The sequence below is a fragment of the Amphiprion ocellaris genome, chromosome 13, assembly GCF_022539595.1.
Source record: "Amphiprion ocellaris isolate individual 3 ecotype Okinawa chromosome 13, ASM2253959v1, whole genome shotgun sequence".
Lineage (NCBI taxonomy): Eukaryota > Metazoa > Chordata > Actinopteri > Pomacentridae > Amphiprion > Amphiprion ocellaris.
The window spans coordinates 29567840-29589120 of record NC_072778.1 but is presented as its reverse complement, the minus strand read 5'-3'; the positions used below and the strand labels follow the sequence as shown (position 1 = coordinate 29589120).

At 39.3% G+C, this 21281-nt stretch overlaps 1 protein-coding gene across 4 annotated transcripts in view; it reads right to left on the bottom strand.

Moving 5' to 3' along the window:
* The window catches only part of il1rapl2 (interleukin 1 receptor accessory protein-like 2), a 512569-nt gene that overhangs the window by 31883 nt on the left and 459405 nt on the right, over window positions 1–21281 (bottom strand). For all 4 annotated transcript variants that reach the window (XM_055016810.1, XM_055016809.1, XM_055016811.1 and 1 more), the window contains one exon: window positions 13756–13901. In XM_055016810.1, coding sequence (XP_054872785.1) covers window positions 13756–13901 — 146 coding nt within the window. The remainder of the gene's footprint in view (window positions 1–13755; window positions 13902–21281) is intronic.

Below are 21281 nucleotides of genomic sequence, written 5' to 3'. Positions count from 1 at the left end.
ATGATATTATAAAGTCAGGCCCAGGTTCTCTGATAATATGATTTTCTTCTCGCAGCATCCTTAATTCACCATGAACTGTTAATGGGGACAGCGTATGTCATTTTTCTAATCCTTGACCATTAAATGATATACTCAGATGTCATCTTGTCTGTGTTTCATGTTTGCTTCAGTTGAGAATTGGTGCAAAATACATAATTTAGTGACCACAGGGTGTTTTTTCAACCAACTTTCATGCTGTTATGATTAGATGAACACCATTTTCACATATTGCCTGGATCATTACTTGAACTTTGTATGTTGTGGCCTCCTCTCTATAAGTATCTTTGTACCTGATGGATGTATGTAGTTTGTGTTGTTTATTGCTGCCATGCATGAAGTCAGATTATTTTGTCCATTTTGCTTTTGCTTTATAAAACATATTGGATTTTTTACACTCACCATCTTATATCAAACATCAAATGTAAGAATTTTGTAGTTGTATTATCAAAGTAAATGATTAAAGATGGAGACTTTTAAGTATCTGCACACATTGGCTAAAATCTCTTTGATTGGATTATTATTTTTGAGGAATTTGAAACAGTGGACTCATTCTTGAACGTTCCTTTAAGCAACATGTTGACATTTCTACAAAAACTCTGGTGTTTTACATTCAGGAAAAGAAGAATTTCTCCCTATTGTTGAACATACTGATATTACCATTACTTAGGCCCCTTAATGTTGCATTGAATTCCCTATGAAGACTTATTTTAAAGTGTTTATATAAAACTCACCACTGCCTAACTGGTTGCAACCTAAATCTAGAAGGCATTTGGGCTCCAGTTCATTTTCAGATGTGTTTAATTTATCATTTCTGTTACCATATAGATCCTCAGATCCACTCAGATACACACAACGTCCCTTTCTCTTCGTCTCTAGAATTTTCAAAGGGGTCGGACGTAGGTCATTCCAACAGAAAGCTCCTTCCGCCTGGAATAATCTCCCCCCATTCCTCAGATCTATTACGTCTGTGTGCTGCTTCAGGTCATCTCTGCTTTCTCCTCTTAAAATAACCTCTTCATGCTTTCAATTTGCATTCAGCATTTAGTTCATTTGCGCTACAAATAATCCAACTGCTTCAGCGGCTCTTTGTGCTATAATTATTATATTACGTTTTGGCTGATGTTTCTTGAACAATAGCTGAGGTCTGGGGGTGAACTGCTGTCTGTGTTGAGAAACAAAACAATACACACTAATATACTAGTATAGTTTAGAAAAGTGTTGCAAGTCAAATTAGCAGCAAGTGTAGTCATAAAAAGTAACAGTGTGCAGACATGTGGAAGGTAATTAATTGTATTGTACATTATATAGTGTTGTGTCTGCATATGTTTTGTGTTTTTAGGACCCAAATGAAAATGAGACGCCACATCCTTTCAATAATTCAAATACAGGTTTTCCTCATTCCTTTTTTTTTCACCCGACAGTATAAAATCCAACTGAAATTACCACATTCCACCAGTAGACGTCTCTCCAACTCTACTGTCTCTGACTACACAACCACCCCTCACACACTATGTAGCTGAAGGAGGTGGGGTGGCGACAGAGTGGGGTTTGGGGGGCGGAGAGCTGGAATGGCGATCCGAAGAGGAGGCGAAAAGAAAAATAGTGAAATTTAACTAATTGCCAAATATTTGCTCTACAGTAAAGCGAACTCAGATTGCTTCCATCAGTAATGAGACAGAAAAAGCTCCTCGCCTCCTCTCCCCATCTCCTCCTCCTGCCTCCATCCATCCCCATCTTCCTCCCCTGTTCTCCCCATCACTCTGTCACCGCTCCCCCACCTCCATCTATCTTTCTCAGATATTTTCCATTAGTAATGAGTCACTTGCTGCCGTCCCCCCTGATATCAGCGCACGGGAAAATAGGAGCAGAATTTTAAAGTTGAATTTTAAGTAAGCTTTTTTAATTTAACTTATTAGGCATTAAAAGAGAGCAGGCAGGTGAATCGGTGGTGGTGTGTGTGTGCGAGGAGTGTGATAAGAGGGTTTTTTTCATACATTTCTTTTCTCCCTGTTGTGCTCTTTCTCTGTCTTCATAACTAAACATGGTGACACTGACACCTTGTTGAATTTCATGGACTTTGCTATATCATCCTCCTTGTCTTTGTTTGCTTTTAATTTCATTCATCTGGCTTTTACTGGGAAAGTATTTTAGCATTTGCTGCCAAGGCAATGTGTCAAAAACAGCATTTAGTATAATGAAGCAAAAATATCCTAAAAGTTTGTCTCCTGACATCTGTCACATCCTTCAGTTTGGATCGTCCACTGGATGCTGAAGTGCTTGAAGATTTGTGCCTTTAAAGGCCACAAGAAGCAGAAAAAAAACACAACCTACAATTGCAATTACTTCAAAACCCTAACTTCTCTCCAAATTCTAGAGATTACTCTTAGAACAATGTAGCAACCATTTTCACCAACAAGACTAAGCATTCTTTAAAGGCTTTACCTTAAATTATTTTAAAAAGATGGATGTACAAAGTGGAATAACCTGCCATGGTGAAAGTACCTCATGTCATCTATTGATTACCAGTTTAAAATCTTGTGTTTGGGACTTAGCTTTCGCCATCTTGTTTTTTTGAAAACAGACATAATGAGGCAGTCTTACAACATACGCCATTTTATTGTCAATTTTCTTTTAAAAGGGACAATAATTTACTAAATTAACATCACACTGTATTTAAAGATATTTAAACTAGCAGTTGAGGCCATAAACTCATTAGGGAAATGTCTACTGAAGTAACTGACTTCCACACTGGACCCGAAATCCATGTTCATCCCTTATATGCAGTTATAAAACGACACTTTACACTCAGCACTTCAACACTTGTGATATATTGCACAATGTCCATGCTACCTAAATTGTCTTCTTTACAATAATCCATTTTTAGCATATTTTTTTGTAATGACTTTGTGTTGTTTTCAACCCAGAGCTGCTAAACTGTCTTTTGTTTTTCTATAACTATGACAACAATAATCAATTCTATTATATTACTCTGATTCATATTGTTATCATTATTATTACGTTTGTGAAGGGGCTGCACAGTGGCTCGGTGGTTAGCACTGTCGCTTTGCAGCTAGAAGATCCCTGGTTCGTGTCCCGACCTGGATCTGGGATCTTTCTACATGGAGTTTGCATGTTCTCCCTGTATATACGTGGGTTTCATCAAGTTTTCCAGCTTCCTCATACAGTCCAAAAACATGCTGAGGTTCCTTGGTAACTCTAAATTGTCCATCGTTGTGAGTGTGATTGTTCGTCTCTATATGTAGCCCTGTGACAGACTGGTGACCTGTCCAGGTGTCCCCTGCCTTCACCCTAACTCAGCTGATATAGACTCCAGCCCCCCCCGTGACCCAATTGAGGAATAAGTGGTTTATCACTAATGGATGGAAGTTTGTGAAGTTTGGCGACAACACATGATCCCAACACAACTCCAACTTCGATCCATGCAGAGGTTTAACTGAGTGACAAACCACCTGTGTGGGTCTGCAAATTGCCAATTTAAACATCTATAATTCCATGACAACTGCTGATTAAGATCTTGTGATGTGTTCACAAAAGCGTGCGAATGGACCTCGTGTAAAGACAAATACTTTGCAGAGAAGAGATATTTTATTTTTTACTTTCTAAAGGGGATTGAAGGGGATGTTTGGAGGTTTGTCTCCCTTCCTCATTGCAAATCAGTCCTCATTACAGTCAAATGAAGCGAGAAGGACTGCGCCGGAGCCTGTGTTGAGCCTAGACTCGAAGCTTCACAACCCTGCACAAACCTCTGAGTGACATCCGGAGAAACTATGTCCACGTCTTTGCACAGCGCCCCTGTGTTTGTCATTTTCTCTCAATCCCTCTCCTCTCCTGTCAGCTCCCTCTGTCTGTCTGTCCCTCCCTCCATTTTTCTTTCTAGTAAGACTCTCGTCATGGTGGCTGAAGGCGGCTCTTTCTGCTCTGTCAGTTACAATAAGCAGATGTGTATGGTGTGTGTACTGTAGATGTGTGTGCGTCTGTGTGAGTGCATGCGTGCAGGATAGATGCATCAAGCCATTACCTTGGGTCACTGCAGAGTGAGAGCACACCCTAATTCAATCACACACACTCAGTGCATGAAATCAAGCTTTGATAACTTGCGCTAACTTAGGATAACTTGTGCTTTGTTTAGGCTGTCATGTTGTGTTCCGGTGCCCAAATGTGACCCCATTAACTCCAGGGCTTCAGGCAGGAGGCTCAGGAACAGTCGGCAACAGTTGGTGAACTTTTAAGTCGTCAAGATTAGAAGTGGAAACTACAAGTAAGTTTACTCATTCGATGGTTGGTTCAGATCTAAGGGTAATAGCCGCTGACTGACTGTATTCGGTTTTTTGCACATCACTGTCCAACAGAAATATCACATCTTGATTATTTCAGCAACTTTTGCGGGCTTTCAATAGGATTTGAACCAGAAAGGCACATACTGTGTCTACTTTCCATCAAAAGTGAGCGAATGCACCACTTCTAAAGGCATCTGGTTCTATCAGTGATCAGTGATTTCACCAAATCCACTTCAGTTTAACAATTCTGTGGTAAAATTCTCTTCATTCAGACACAGTTTCATGTGCTTCTTCTGAAAGCTTTAAGGTCGAACTCATAGATTCTTTTGTCCAGGAGAAAAATGCAGAAAACTGAGCCAATTTATTGAGTTTTAGGCTGGAAAACCAAATCAGAGAAGTACTGTGAAATCATTCAACTAAGTGCAGGAAAATGAGCTATTCAGACCTACTTTTAAAAAACTCAATGCCTGAATATAAGATCACGAGCCAGAACATACTGAGGCACTTATTCCCCACATCAATCTGCTGAAGAGGGAAGAATTGGCTAAATGTACAAGAAAAACTGTTCTGCATCTGTCATTAACTGTTCGTAACATCAGTACCCTCAGCACCAGGCAATCATGGGAGCAAGGCTTTAAAATTACAGTAACTGATCCTCAGTGGAAAAGAATAATGTTAACTCTCTGAAGATCTTCAAAAAGCCCAAATGACACAATTTTTTCAGAGTGGAAAAAAAATCATCAGATTGTTCAACGTCTGATGGTCCTTGAACTACTCATCTCTTTACTAAATGTAACCAAAATTCAAGGTTAAAGTCATAAAATTTCAAGAAAATTATTTTATGTTAGACATCTCAATCAATAATTTGCCAAAAACACAGCATTCATCTAACCAGATGTTTTATTTTTTTGTACAATTTATGGCACTATAATTTGATATACTGCACAGAAGACATTTTTTGAGTTCCCTCTACTTCCATCCCTGGTTCTACAGTTTCTATAGAGCTGCAGGTCTTTATATTACAGTAAAAAATTATCACGTAGGGGGTAAAAATGGAGCAATAACCCACAAGTAACTGCATTGGTTCAAAAGGGTTAAAATAGAAAAGGGATGTTGTTGTGGTATTTTAAGATTGAACAAGGATAAAATTAGATGAACAGAATGTGTGAATCTAATTTAAGAGCAAACAATGATAATATTGGAAGATCTAACGCGTCAACTGAAGTTATGAATACACTAAATAATCCTGTGGAAAGCCACAACCCAACAGAAGTCTATGGAGCCCATAGAAGGCATGAGACAGGAAGTGCATGTCCTGTCTTCATCTGCACTCGTGAAATGAAACCTAGGTCACACTGAGCTACGCAGAAATAAAAAAGAGGAGGTGGTCTAACGTTTGATACAATTACATCGTATACATCCTAATTGGGTCTTAAGACGATGGGTTGTGGCTTCCAGAATGGAAGAGGAGTGTTTAGGAGAAGGTATATGAGAGGATGTAACGCTTTGTGTAGCCTATTAAAATCTGGAGATTTTGCTCATGTTTGTTCTTACAGCCTCTGTATTGAACAAACATTATTTTACATCAGACTCTGTAGACTGCTTGAAGACTCTTTCTTGAGAACTTTTTGAAGACTCCAACTTTTGATCCAGAATTGATTTTAGACTACAGGTTTGACAAAGCTGCCTGATCATCACTGGCTTTTAGCAGCCACACTGAGTCACAACAATATATGTAGCAATTACAAACCTCATGAAATGCTGTAGTGCTATAAAATAGATCCAAAAAATATGACAATATTGACAATAATATGTTCTAGTGTGTGTACACGGTGTTAGCAGCATGTAGGTGCCTGTGTACATTTAATGTGGTTCATAAATTTATGGTTGAAACCATCAATAATTCATCAGGAATTCATTGTTCTGTTGAACCTATTGAGATTTCTTCAGATTAAATGCTATAACTGTGTATAGTTATTAATCTCACAATGCTGGTTAGATGATATCACATCATCTTTTTCAAACTGATCTCATAATGTCCTACAAGTCCTCTCACTGAAAATGAGGCACAAATGTGTTTTTCTCTATCCGGAGATTTTATTGGAGAAAATTATGCTGAACTCACATTAAAATGTTTTGCAACTTTAGACTCCAAATGATCCACAAAGAGTGAAGTCCTCATGACCATTAGCGTTCCATTGTTATTGTAAAAAAAGCGAGGATGATGATTCATGTTTTCATTGTTTTCTCATCTCCTTTTACCTCTTAGTGTGAATGAATGAAAACAAAGCTGAGAGATGCTCAGTGCTCTGTAGAGCTGAGCTGGCTGATAATTCTCTATGGGTTCATCACTGCAAGGAAACCACATTATACATGGATGACTGACCAATTATTAATATGAAAGCATGGATTACTAGTGCTGATATGCACTGTACGCTTTTATCCATCTAGTTAATTGATTCATAAATGTTAGATATTTGCTCGAATGGAATCTGCTAATAGTGATTCATGCTGATATCTGAGATGCTCTCATCCAAATTAGTCACATTTAATGACAAGAAAAGCATTCAGGGAGCGCAGTACTTCACCAAGGCTGCTTAGTCGTATCATTTCCAGTGGCTGAAATCTTAAAAACATTTGTGGATCCAGCCTTTAAGCCACATCACTGCCAAGGTCTAATCAGTTTGTCCTTATGTCATTTCTGACCTTCCCTGAAAATTTCATCTAAATCCGTCAGACCGTTTTTGAGTAATGTTGCAAACAGACAGACAGACAGACAAACCAACGGTGATCGTCACATAACTCCACCGAGGCTCCGCCTTCTTAGCAGAGTAATGATTATGCGCAGTGATATACACAGAAATTGAATTTTAGTTATTTCCTGGTTTCTTTTGAATGAGTCTTTCCTTGTGTGTCTCGATTGGCTTTACTTCCTGTTGTCATCTTGTTCCTGCCCCTGAGATTTTTCCACCTGTTCTAAATTACCCGGACTCCCCGGTGTATTCAGCCTCATGTTCGTCCCTCTGTACTTGTCAGTTCAACTCTTTATCTGAATTTGTCCTCCACCTTCCATTTTCCACTCAGTTTTCCTGCCTTCTTTATTCATCATCTCTTTTAGATTCATCTTTTAGCTTCACTTTGGCTGAACCTTTTGTTGTGTTGATCCTGCCCGAACTCTTTGGCACCTTTTGTTTTGTAAGTTTTATTAAAGTTACCTTTTCTCATTCTATTACTTTTTCTCATTCCACCTACCAGTCTCCAGAGTCCTGTGTTCTGTATTTGGGCTCTCTCTCTGACCTGACTATAACACAATATCCCTGCAATATTCCTTGTTTTTAAGTTTAGGTTCTGTTTCATGTAAAAACCACAAAATCAAATAATAGTAATAAAAAAAACTGACTTATTAGGTAATAACCTCTGCAGCTGACAGGTCAAATAATGAAATGATAGTCTGTGCTGCTTCTGTTACATCAGCAATGAACCCTGGGTTTGTGCACGATGCATAGAAATCATTTTATGATTAGGTTCTTTCAATTGTTAAAAGGTTAAAAATACAGGAGCTGTCATGCAGGTGGTGAGATTTAGAGAAAAATGGCTCCATTCTTGATGCATATAACGAGTTAAATCCAGGTTAAAGCTATTATCTCGTGCTCATTTCCTTTCAATCTAACATGATTACAGAAGGAGCAGATATAGATAAGGAGAATCAGAGAAGTTAAAGAAAGAATTCTGAGTTTTGGGACAACTGAGATATGAATTGAGCACAATGGCTTGTAAACCAACACCATGCTGTGTTGTGAGTTGTGAGTTGGACTCAGAAAAAACAAATACAGTTTAGTTCAAAATGATTCATAGACGTACCAACTTTTTGATCTATGTTAATGTTTTTATTTGACCAATAGATTCCTTTTGACTGGAAATTATATAAACTAGTGACATAAGAGCATCCAAAATTAGTTATACCCCTTGATATTTGTGCAGAATTCAGCTTTTGTGTCTTTCCACATGGTCCATGTTCTGGAGCATTTTAATACTCTATAAAATGAGAATAGCTAATGCAATAGTTCTCTATGCAGTTATTGTTCAATTGCAAGTCATGGCTAAAACCAGCAAGGTTAATAAACTTGCTATTTAGATCCATCACTAAGATGGCGTTGCACATTATAGTGGCTCACAAGATGAGGAAAGAGTATAAAGTCATATTCAAGTGTTTTTAAGTGCCAGCAGCCACAATGCAAAGCAGAATGAAAAGGTACAAGGAGTTCCACACTGTGAAGAATCTCAAATGGTGAGGTAGGAACATTAAAAGCGACATTTGATCCAGCAAGAATTGTAGAGGCTGAGAAGAATCCAAGGGTCACCACCGAGACCCTACTGATGAATGTGAGCAGTTCTGTCAAAGCAGACACTCCAGCAGACATCGAACAAAGCTGGTCTCCACAGACGACAAACACTCTACTTCTCCAACACAAAAACACAAAAACACAAAAGCTCACCTAGCCTTTGCCAAAGCTCACAATGGAGTTGTTTGAACACAGAGACATGGCTTTGCTTTGGCCAAAGAAAAGAGAATCATTTAACCCCAGGAACACCATCCCCGTGGTCAAACATGGTGGGTTTCAGTCAATGGACAGAAAACATGGTCAAAGTAAACAATATCAAGAGAAACCAGAACTTCATCAAGATTCTGAAGGAAAACATCCGATAGTTTGCAGAATGCTTTGTCTTTGGGCAACACTGGAGCTTCCAACAAGACAATGATATAAAACATGTAGTCAGACCTGAATCCCATTAAAAATCTACAGAGAGGCACACGACTAGATTGATAAAGAGGAAGCCTTCTTACCTCAGAGAGGAGAGGAACAAAATCCTAGTGGAGTCATTCAAGAAACTGGTTAGAAAATATATCAACTGTACTTTTGGACAGGGCATTTTTAGTAGAAATGTGATGCTTGTTTGTGTAATTTCTAGCCATTCAGACATGGCGTTTTTGGTAAAAAGCTACGAAAAAATGGGCATAGTTCAAATTTATTGTCTTTTGCCACTTGTTAGTGCAATTTCCAGCCTATAGAAACCTTTTGGTTGCATAAAAATTCACTAGAAACCAAAATTTGGCACAAGTATGAATGATTAAGTAGAAGGCCCTGTGTTTTGCCAGACTTTTTGAATGATCTCATTTGAAAGTTGTGCAGCTACACAGAAAGCACAATGCTGCTGTGCCAAGTTCAAAACTCCAGCAACATTCCTCTGTGTTTCTATACTTGTGTGCTTACATGCATGTATGGTGGAGTGTATTTTCTCACATATACGACTGTGCTTTTCAACAATACACTGAATACAGCATGTGTGTCTGGTCTGATCCAACACACATTTACAGAAACACTCCAAAGCTGCCTCTTGTCTTATTTGAAATCTTTTTCCTCAAACGTGTGCAGCTTCCTGTAGGTAATTACGGCGTTCAGTAACGACGACCCTACAACTCTCATCCTGACCTCCTCTGGAGTTGTGTGTCTGTGTGAGCCTGTTTGTGAGGCTCCCAGGGGTGCTAGTTAAGTATAGTAAGATAGATTTGACACCCAAGGCATTCAGCAGGAGTCAGGCGGGGAGAGAGAAAGACCTGTTTTTAGTCCTCCTCTTCTTTTCTCTCCACTTCGTCTCTCCTCACCTTCCCCGTCTTTATCTCTGTCGGCATCTATTACTTCTCCCTTGTTCTCTATTTTCTTGCCTCGTTCTGCCTCCCGCCGTTTCTCTGCCTGTTTATCTTTTTTCCACCAATTCTCTCCTGTCCCTGCTTTTTAAATTTTTGTTGCATTACTTACATTTATTTCATATAGTGCACCCCTCTTTTTCAACAAGATTTGAGGTAACAGAGACGATTCATCTCCTCCTCCTTCCTCCAGCACTGCTTTACTATTTTCTGTTTCTCGTCGTCCCTCTAGCTTTCCTCCTTTTTCTCCAGGTCTTGGCCTCTGACTCAAACAGGCCCTTTCTTTCTGCTCATCAGATGGAAAGCAAGATACCGCAGGACTGTTGCAAATGTTTTACAAAAGGAGTTGTGCCCTCATGCATTTTTCAGCGGAATATTTAAAGCAGTAACTGTGCGATCCTGTTTTTTTTTTTTTTTTGATGTTGGTCTCCATCTGTGGAGCTCTTTGCTGTGGTGTTGTTTAAATTTTTTCTTTCACTTTCTGGAACTCGCTTGTCAGTCAGACAGAGTCCATTACTGTGACTTGTTCCTTCTGAGACAATAAAAGTGCCACTACTTTATCTCATTCAGCTGTTAAGAAGCAGCTACTTAAAATTAAGCCTCTGCATCTCGCACTAGGCCATAAAAGCAGCATCGGTTCCCGAGCTGGAGGGGTATTTCTTGTTAACAGAATCATAAAGAGAGATAGGATATGTGCCAGGTAACTCGAGCAGACATGGTTTTATATTTAGCAAGCCAGAGTTGGGGGAAGAAAAAGAGAAAAACTGCTTTTGGGAGTCGGCACTGTGGAAGCTCTAAATCCAGAACGTGACTTCTTGTTTATTAGTGCCTATCTTTCTGACAGTAGGATATAGGTGTGTCAATCAACAGAGCATTCCTCTAGTGTTTAGCTTAGTTAAAGTCTGACACTTTGGGAAATTCACTTGTCTGCTTTTCTTGGTGACAGACAGATAAGAAGATCAATGTCATGTCGTCATTCTATTTACTGGAACAAGAGTTTGGAGGAATTCCTTTAGTTCAAGGTAAAGAAGGGTTTTCAAAAATAAATCTTTTGGCACCTTAAAAGTTTACTAGCATGTTGTGTTCTTTTAGGAAGGAATGTAAAATTGATCCTGGTGACCAGTTGCTGGGTTTAGCAACATTTCTACGTTTTTTTTTTGTGGACTGAACAAAGCAGACCCAGTTAATGTTTTTGAACATTGGAGTGTGTTGTACTGGCTGTTTCACTCTATTTTTAATCTTTATGCTCATCTAAACCAATCAAAGGCTACATGACACACTGACATTAGTGGTAATGTCCTGTTCTTGATTCATGTAAAGCAAGTAAGTCAGATGCAATGAACATTGTTGACAAAGATCAGTGACCATAATTGCCAATGACTTTTACTGTTGATTAGTTGGTTTAGTTTATTTTATATTAGCAATGTCATTGTGCTTGTTGTGCTGACTTGGAATGCTCTGACATGAAGGTATCTCTGTCACTGGATAAAGCCCAGAAGGAAGAACCACCTTCCCTCAGTCTCTGGACAAATGGATCAAGTTCATGGCTGAACTCGCCCAAGACAACTGGAGGAAAATTCTACCAATGTATAGCAAGCCTGTAGATCTGACAGGAATGAGCAGAGAGGAAGATGTTTTTAAGCTGTAGTTACTATACTGTCCTCCCCATGAGTGCTCAGATTTTCATAGGTAGACAGCTAGCTAACCCCAATTTGCTCAAACCCAAGGCGTAACTTTTCTTGTTAATGAAGATTCACTTTATGAACACTGTAAAACTGGAACAAAGCACAAATTGCAAACAGAAATCAGAACAAAACCAATACATAAACACACAACAGAAAAAGGTAAGTCAAACAAATAAAGTACTTACAGATAAGTACTGTCTGAGGCTACAACATTGTAAAAAAAAAAAACAGTAGGAGAAGCAGCAGCACCTGGCTCCACTCATGGCCTGACCAACACTAAAATTCTATACGAAAATCCTCTGCTTTAACATCACGTTACACGGAAAAATCAAAAGGAGGCTCTGCTGCACACGAAATTCTGCTGCAGGGCAGATCAGTTACTGTTGGAAACGGTTACGAAGCTCACCAGTGACATCTAGCATTTGCTTCTCCATTGAGTCAACATTGGCCCAGCCTTGGCTTGACAAACTCTTGGTACAGCCGAGTACCCTGCCTTCACTATGTTGTCACAGAAACTATAGGAGCCTATTAAATGCTGTCATCAATCTGTCACTGGCATCTGTCACAAAGAAACCATGGTGGTGTAGCCTATAGGCCACCACTTCACGGGCTGGTGAACTGTCAAAAAATCCATACGTTTTAGCGGCCACATGTGTCTCTTTACCAGCTGCACTCTGACTGGACTTTGGTTTCTCAACTCTGCTCCAAAATATAACAAAGCTGAGTACTAGAAATCTCAGTGTCACATAAACATACACACATATTACAAAAATACACAGCAAGCATCTTAATTGTCTTAATGGTTAATTACCCTAAGATGGACAAAGAAGCTATTTAAAAGCTGATAGCTAAATATAAGTCACTGAGTATTGAATGAAATCAGGTGAGTGATTCATACTTCAAACATTCAAGTATTTATTCGGTATCAAATGGATTATAAAACTATCATAGTACTAATAAGTTGCAGCCCTACAAGTAAGGACATTCCAGTCAAAATAAAGTTAAAATTTTCACTGACCTCTGATATGAAACACAGGTTCAGATTTAGGAGGTTTCTTGGTTCTCAGCTTTGAGTTTGTTATGTAATGTTTTTATCCTGTGTTACAATGGATGATAGATTCACAATATTACTAATATAATTTCCTGAGGATGAACTCTTTCTTAGTGTGGGCGATGGATTTGTTTCACAACACATAGCAGATGACAGAAGCTTCAAGGCTCCATCTGAGGGCCCATCTATCCCCTCTCCTACCTTGTGAAGCATAAACTGTGTTTTTGCCATTAACTGCACATAAAGATAAGTAGTGACAACACTCAGTGGCTAGTGGACTGCTGTTTTGAAGCCTTGAGTTTGGAATTTGGCTCTCATCATCTTGGTCTTTTGAAATTGAATGTGAAAACTTACCCTGTTTCATCATCTATTTTACACAACATGAGATCATAATTTACTAACTGAACATCGTGCTGAATTCAAAAAGTCTTTAAACTAGAAACTCAGAACATAAATTTATAAGGAAAATGTTGACCGAGGTAAAAAAAAATCAAGGGAGTGGTAGGGTCATTTTCTAATAGACTTCTATATAATCTGATTTCATTTTGCAGCCAGAGGAGTTGCCCCCTGCTGGCTGTTAGACAGAATGCAGGCTCAAGGCACTTCTTTGTTGGCTTCAGACCCCGAGGGCACATCCATCTTTTATAGTCAATCTGTTGTTTTTTGCTTAAGGGCTTGGTAATTACATTTTGGGTTATGATGATGTTGATGATGGTTTCTCGTTGCGCAGACAAGCAGAGTGATGCAGACAAAATAACAAATGTGAACCATATGCTGCTGGTTGCTTTAATGAGCAGTTTATCCACAAAGTGCTTCTGATAATTTGTCATTGTAGCTGTCACTCCTGCAGATTTATTGGTTGACGAAAGGAAGCAATAATCAGATGATAATGACATGGCATTTTTTATTGCTAGGTTCAAGGATTTTCCCCTCTGTTTTAAAATAGTGAAACAGAAGACGAAAGAGAAAGAGTACCTTTCTTTTGCAGTATGGCACTCCCACTTCGCCTCCCAATGTGGTTCTCCACGTAACAGGTGTAGTTGGCCAGGTCTGCCTCCTCCACAGCGTCAAATGTTAAGGAAAGCTGCACCTCCTTCTCCCCTAAATGCTCCCTCAGGATCCTGGACATAGAGAGAAACACAGATAACAGTCATACAGCAACAGCAGGGACATCTTGTCTGCTTAAATTTACTCCATAAGAACAAACAAACAACATAATCCTGAATTTTCCTCTTTCCTAGATTTCATCAGGGAGTGAAGTAAACATGTGTAAATGTTAGAGACAAGAGGAGCTCCATGTCTTCCGACTACTCCATTAAAGCAGGAAAGGAAGGAGTATATAGAGCAGATAAAAAAAGAGGACAGAGGGATCGAGGAGGCATGTGTAGAAAACATTGGCGACAGCTGGAAAAAGCCTCTCTCCTCATGGTGAGGTCACACTCCTCTAAAAGCCTGTGGGGAGCAGGAAGAGGAGGCTGAGTGGATGTTTGGGTCACGATGTTCACCTTAAAGCCCGATTTAAGGTCAGACTGAGCCGTAACCAGTGATATCTGAGATCAGACTGGGTGTGCTGACTTTGCAGATTCAGAGCAGTGGGCACAGATGGATCTGGTGCAATGCATGTTGGGAGATTTTTATCATTCTGTGGCAATAAAAGTAGAACCCAGTACCCTAATTACATACCATGGATGTTTATGATATTGATTTAATTCATAGTTCTTAAACATTTTGTTTTATATTTAAATGATTGGAATGATGTGTCAGCAGCAGGTTACTGGTGCAGTTGCTGCAGGTTTGAACTACTTTATATCCAGGTTTATATACAGAGACAGGAGATAAAAATCTGAGAATCCAAACACGATTATCTGGAGAGCAAGAAAGGAATTCGGTTGCACAAATCTGTTTTCACTTTTTCTCTAAATTCTTGGTGAGATATTGTATCATTTGAACATGTGTTGAAATGAAGCCATGTGAGAAGTTTAGAGGTCGAGCTGTTAACAGCTCATAGACATCTGAAATGTGAGCTGGACAACAACATTTTTGTAGATATCAGAAGCTAGAAAGGTTGAAAGCCACTGGCAGCACTCTAACTGTGTGTTTTATTTTAAAAGCTTGTCCTATTACCAGTTGTTGCAAATCTTCATCTTTAAAGTCATTAAAGCTGTCTGATAAAAGTAGTGGAGCAGAAAGTACAATATTTCCTTCTAGAATGTAGTGAAGTGGAAGTGTGAAGTAGCAGAAAACGGAAATACTCAAGGAAAACATAAGTACCTCGGAGCTGTACCAAAGCACAGTACTTAAGTAAATGATTTTAGGAACTTTCAGAATTGTTCAGATACAAGACGTCACCTCAGTGAAGCTGCCCAGTTTGGTAACACAATGCTGGCTCATTTTTTTGAAGTAATTTTTGTTGGCTTTACTAGACAGGTTAGTAGAAAGGCAGACAGGAAAGTAGGGAGAAGAATTGGGGGAAGACCTGCAGCAAAGGGTTGTGAGCAGGAATCAAACCCAGGCCACTGCATCGGGGACTATAGCCCTTGTTTATGGGTCACCCTGCAATGCTGTTTCATTTTAGATTCAGTGTTGTTACAGCTGTTGGGTATTACTTAATATGTCGAGCTTTCCATTTTAGCACAGCACAGCATGGGGTCATAACTGTGGCAGATTTAGCACTTCATATTTGTGTTGATATTTTAAATTTCCAGTCCTTGTTTTTCAGTGGATGCAACAAAAGCAGGTTATAGTGTTTGAGCAGCTTTACACCAGCCAAAAATGTCAATTCACAGAATTTCAAGTCTTAACAGATAAATTTTAAAGTCAATAAAAACAAAACCTCTCAGCTCTTTCAATATTCAGTATCGCTGAGCTTCAGATTGACAGTTTATAAGTTATGACTGGACAATCACTGGTTGTGAGAGAAGTTTGGCAGAGCTGCGGTGAAGCATTGACCATTTCATGTACCTCGATCCTCTTCTATTAAAATCCATCCAGGGGTTCAGAGGGGAAGATTATTTCATAGCCAGCGTCTTGTGAAGTGAACTCACTGTCAGCTTTTTTAATACTTGAGCGATCACCGCTTGAACCTCAGAGCAAAATTGTCTTAGATGGAAAAAGGGCTGGAAAAAATAAGAAATGTGAACTGAGACAAGCCTGGGCGGACTTGTGGAGTGTCACATGGGTGACGACACCAGTGTGAAATGCCTTGTTTGAATAAAGAAGGGTCTTGTGTCTGCAGCCAGCATTATATTTCTGGATTAAAGTGGGAAATTTGATTTCACCGTATTGAGCAGAATAAGGAAGTGTCTGTGATAATGAAACTGTGTGGTGTATCAAACCAAACACAAGCAGCCAAAATATGAATAATATAATATTTTGGTTTCTGTCACTCTCCATCTTTGCCTTTGCTTATTTTTTTGCCAAATGGAGTTTTCACTGTTATTCCAGTTGTGCTTTGTGCCTTAAGCTGAGTCTTTCACTATTCTGCAGTCATTTAAATGTACAATCAACATTTACTTCACTGTAATAAGCTAAAGCAAAAAGCTCGTCTATCGGCACCTTAATGAATGTTTTCCTGCAGGTGATGAGATACAAGCTCTTCTAAACAATGGCTTCTAAATTGACCAAAACATCGTAAAGAGCAAATGTAACTAAAAATGATCAAACCTATTGAATGTACACAGTGAAGAAAGAATAAATTGAATAAATCAATGAAGGAGGCAAACCAGCAACAGATTACTGCAAAGCAGACAAAACTATGAGTCAGACATACCCCTGATCTTTAGCTCGGCTTAGGTTAGCTGTGTTATGGGGTTGGTTGGTTTGAATGTCTAGTAGTTGGTCAAACCAAACCAGTAGACAGCACGATTTTGGAAATAATGAGCACATCCTGTGCAAAATCAGCATTTGTGTCAGAAAACCAGCCAGGCAGGACTCAGAATATTGCTATTCTTCCTCTGTGCAGTTTGTGCTGGTTTGACCTGCAGTAATCCAGGCTGGTCAGAGTCTAAAACACACAGGAGTTGAACTACACCAGTTCAACCGTGTGGAGTATTTTCATGCAACTATGTTGGTAATTCACCATGGAAAAAGTACTGTATCTTTTATCCAAGAGCTTTCACGCAAACACATTTGACACACACTTTTAGCATGGTTGATCCTTGTGGGAACTGAACTCGTAACCCTCTCAATATTTATGTTTTCCTTTTAGCATCAGAGGAAAGTAGTGAAATCTGAATACGGGATTTTTGGTATGATGGATGAAATTACAGAAAGAGTCATGAGATGAAAAATGTGAAATGTTCCTGAAGAAACACACCAAATGATGAATGTGATCTCTGGATGTGTCCTTCTCGTCTGTGTTTTCAGTGTTTCCATCACTCTGATGTCTATCAGTACAGAGCATCAGAGGTCTCTGTCAAATGCAGCGACTTGCTAAAACCCTCTATTTAAAACACATCTCCTCCTCACCCGTTTTCTCACCTCCAAGAACTCTTTCCATTCCCAGCCTCCCTCCTGCCACAGTTGATTCAGAACTCCTTCTTTTCTCCTCTTGCCTCCCTCAGTCTCTCCTATTCAGAGCTCCACAGCTCTCCTGACATCTTCTATTAAACTCACTCCTTTATTCCTACTAAACTACATCAGTGTACCGGCTTGGTGAGATCTCCACATCTCAAGTTCATGTAGTCTTCCAGAAGTTACCATCTCAATAAAAGTCGCACTTAAACTGATAATTCTTCAAAGTCACCAATGATCTCCTCCATTTTCACAATCTTGTTCCCTGTTTTTGGATGTTATCAGCCCATTGTTCCCATACAGTATGGGGCAGTAGGGATTTCTTCTACTCTCTGGTATGCTCAGTAAGCGTGTTATCATACCCTTTAATGGAGCTCCATTATCACCCCATTTAATGGGAGCGGAGCTGCAATTTTGCACCTACAAAGAGGAACGAATGTCTACATCTGGAGGTTGTAGTGGATGGAAGACTTGCACCCATGAGACTTAAAATCAAGTCTCATCTCTCGTAGTACTCTTTTAAGTCTCATTTTGACTTTGGCTTTCACTTGCTGTTTCATTGTATTTTCAGTCAGTTTTTGGTTAATTACAAACTAATTGGTTAGATTTAGAACTGGATGTTACAATAATGTTTCAAAGCTCCATTTGTAGATTTCCAGTGTTAGAGCTCAATCACAGATTTTACACGCATCATGGCAAGAAGTCACCAACAATGTCGGGATCAAATTGTGTTTATCAGTGATGAGGATACACGATGATGAATCTACTGAGTCTAGTAAGAGGTGGAAGAACAATGTATGGGAATAATGTGCTACAACAACAGCCATTAATAGGCTGGTAACATCTAGATTGGATAATCCTGTCATCTCAGTGCTTACATCCTCCTCAGACTTCTTTTAACACCATCAACCAAATCATTCTTCTTTCCTGACACAATTTGTTTCGTTTCCATTCATGGTTTTATCCAAGATGTTGACTACTTGAACAAACTGTCCACTTCCTGCCTCATGTATCCCTGATCTTTACATGCAACACTGAAATCTGAAAATCAACATTATTTACTTCAGCTGTGAGTGGCTCTAATGGTTTGGCTCTTTATCGCCACAGCACTTAACTTGACAACTTTCATGCTTTCATGTAGAAAAGTAGTTTAAAGGGACATATTATTAAAAAGCCACTTTGTCAGTGCTTACTCTCATAGATTTGGGTCTGGGATGTGCCAAACCAATCCACAATCTATTCAGAAATGCCCTTTTGCGGCCTTAATTGTTGAACTTATTTTGGGGTCTCTTCTTGTTTAGGTTCAAACACATATGGTTTTACCTCTATGTTTTCTCAGGCAGCCATGTTTCTCCCAGTGCTCCAAAGGTATAACATGCTACCTTTAAAGAATTTCTCCTCATGTCATGTTGAAACCTCCTCTCAAACTACTTTTAGTACTTTGACTAAAAAACCAACCCTGGTACTTTTAGATAACTTTGAGAGGAAACATTAGCATCAGATAATCTTGACTGGTGTAGATGCAAATTCTTGTCAAAAACAACAACATTAAAAGATTGAGGCTCTGACAGCAGTTGGATTGGACAGCTGACGTGAATTCCAAGCAGGTAAAGAAGCGTCTTCGCATCACTAGACATATGGGCCAGTGCTGCCTTCAAGAGAAAACATGAAGCATGTATCGGCCCAAGCAAAAACACCGTAGTTACGAATTCATTGCACATGAACGAACCATGAACTCCAATGGCTGACTTGCAAAAATGTGAAGCCGAAGTGAATCTGTGCTCTTCCAACAGCTGGAGTGAAACTGACGATACTGCTTATAGTTACTATGTTGTCTCTCTTTCAAGCATATTTGATTAAAACCACCTGAATTATTCACAAGATGTATTTAAAGATTCCAGATGAGCATGTAGGGTTCAGCAGGAGAGCACTTGATGGTCGAGTGCAGAGAAAAGAGTCGGAAACTTGTGCACTTCACCCAACTTCACAGCTCTCTTGATACTGTAGTAATAATGAGGTTAGAGAGTCAACAGTTCTCTAACATTCTCCAAGTGAACAAGCATCAGTAATTACAGGTATTCACATTGTCACTTGAGGCCCACAAGACAGTTCTGGACACTAAGCAAACAGACGTGGACACAGCCTGCAGGCCAGAGCTGCAGAAGGCAGACAGAGGGAGCTTCAAGTGGACAGATTAATGTGCATCACAGCAGGAGTCTGCCTGCTGCAGTGTGATTGTTGAATCTAGAATAGCAGTGTGACTGGCTCAGAGGTGGCCAGAGGACTGGACTGAAAGACTGAGAACTCATCAGGCTAAGGTTAATTTAATACCACGGGGCATGATTAGTTTCAAGTTTAAACACTTCCACTCCTGCACGCTGCTGCTGTCTTTATCTTCAACGCTATTTTCCCGGGAGTGAACATTTTCACTGGGTAGTAAGTGGCTTAGCAGTCACGGATACCATCCTGGAGGCAAAGAACCTGGGTTCAAGCTCTGGATCAGCAAGCGGCTCTCCTGCTGACGTGTCCTACAGCGAAACACCGAAGCTCTACCAGATTCGGAGCTGCTGTCGCGTATCTGAGTCTGACCTGTGACCTCCCTGCAGAAGGAGGCGGGGAGCAGGGAAAAGGATTTCCCTTTAGGGGGGATAAAAATTTATGTTAGTATTTGTACGCTGATCTGATGACATGAAATGCGATGGCTCTTCGAGTAGGACAGAACACTTTGTCTGGAGTTTAACTCGAAAACACTTGGTAATAGTAATGGCATGGAATACTTCCAGGTCAGTGCGGGAGAGATAGAGCTGATGGTGAAAACAGGAAGAAAACTACACTACTGTTCAAAGGCTTGGGGTCACTTAGAAATGTCCTTATTTTTGAAAGAAAAGCAGCTTTTTGCCAATGAAGATGACATTAAATGAATCACAAATACAGTCTAGACAGTGTTAATGTGGTTAATGACTATTCTAGCTGGAAACGGCTGATTTTTAATGGAATATCTCCATAGAGGTACAGAGGAACATTTCCAGCAACCATCACTCCTGTGTTCTAATGCTACATTGTGTTAGTTAATGGTGTTGAAAGGCTCATTGATGATTAGAAAACCCTTCTGCAATCATTTCAGCACATGAATAAAAGTGTGAGCTTCATGGAAAATGTGAAGTTTCCTGGGTGATATCAAACTTTTGAATGGTAGTGTATGTGTCAAATGTACCATGTTATAACACTTTAAATTTTACACAGCATGGTAGCAGAAGTGACAGAGCGTAGAGTAGTGGGGAGACTGAACAACAACATGGGAAGAGAAAAAGCAATAAAATGCCCAGTGTAGTCATTGCAGATGGTGCATTTATCGATGCCAGATTCTTTCTAAAATGCCATTGGCAGCGTGCAACTAGTGCACTTAAAGAAAACCAAGCAAGCTTTTCTTTGCTTTTGCTTTTCTGTACATATCCAAATGTATATTCCTGTGAAAGGTGAACATAGTCTTTATTATATGTTTATTTTCAGCTATATTGTATTTCTGTATTTCTTGTCTTGCTTTTTCTAGGCTTCAATTGTATCTCGCTGCTGTAACATTAAAATTCCCACAGTGAGGGATCAATAAACTTTATCTCGTCTTTCTTTTCTTATCTTGTCTTATTGTTCTCCACCTCCCAACTGACCAAGCTGTTGCTCCAAAACACAAAGAAACAGTTTTCCTTTTAACTTTGTATAGATTTTTTAGATAAAATGATATAAATTAAAGTATTTAAGGAACTATTCTCTTGATAAATTTAATTCCTTTATTCCTCCCACTGTGTTTACGAGAGAGACTGCGAGATTGTAAATGTTCTTATGGTTACCATGGCGATCCAGCAGACTCTTCTAATGATATTTGATGCCCCGCAGACAATCAGGCTTTTCCCAATAGAGTCCGATGTAATTGGTCCCAACAGGGGAGAAAATGAATTCAATTTAACTTTATTATTAGAATTCGTAATTTTTTA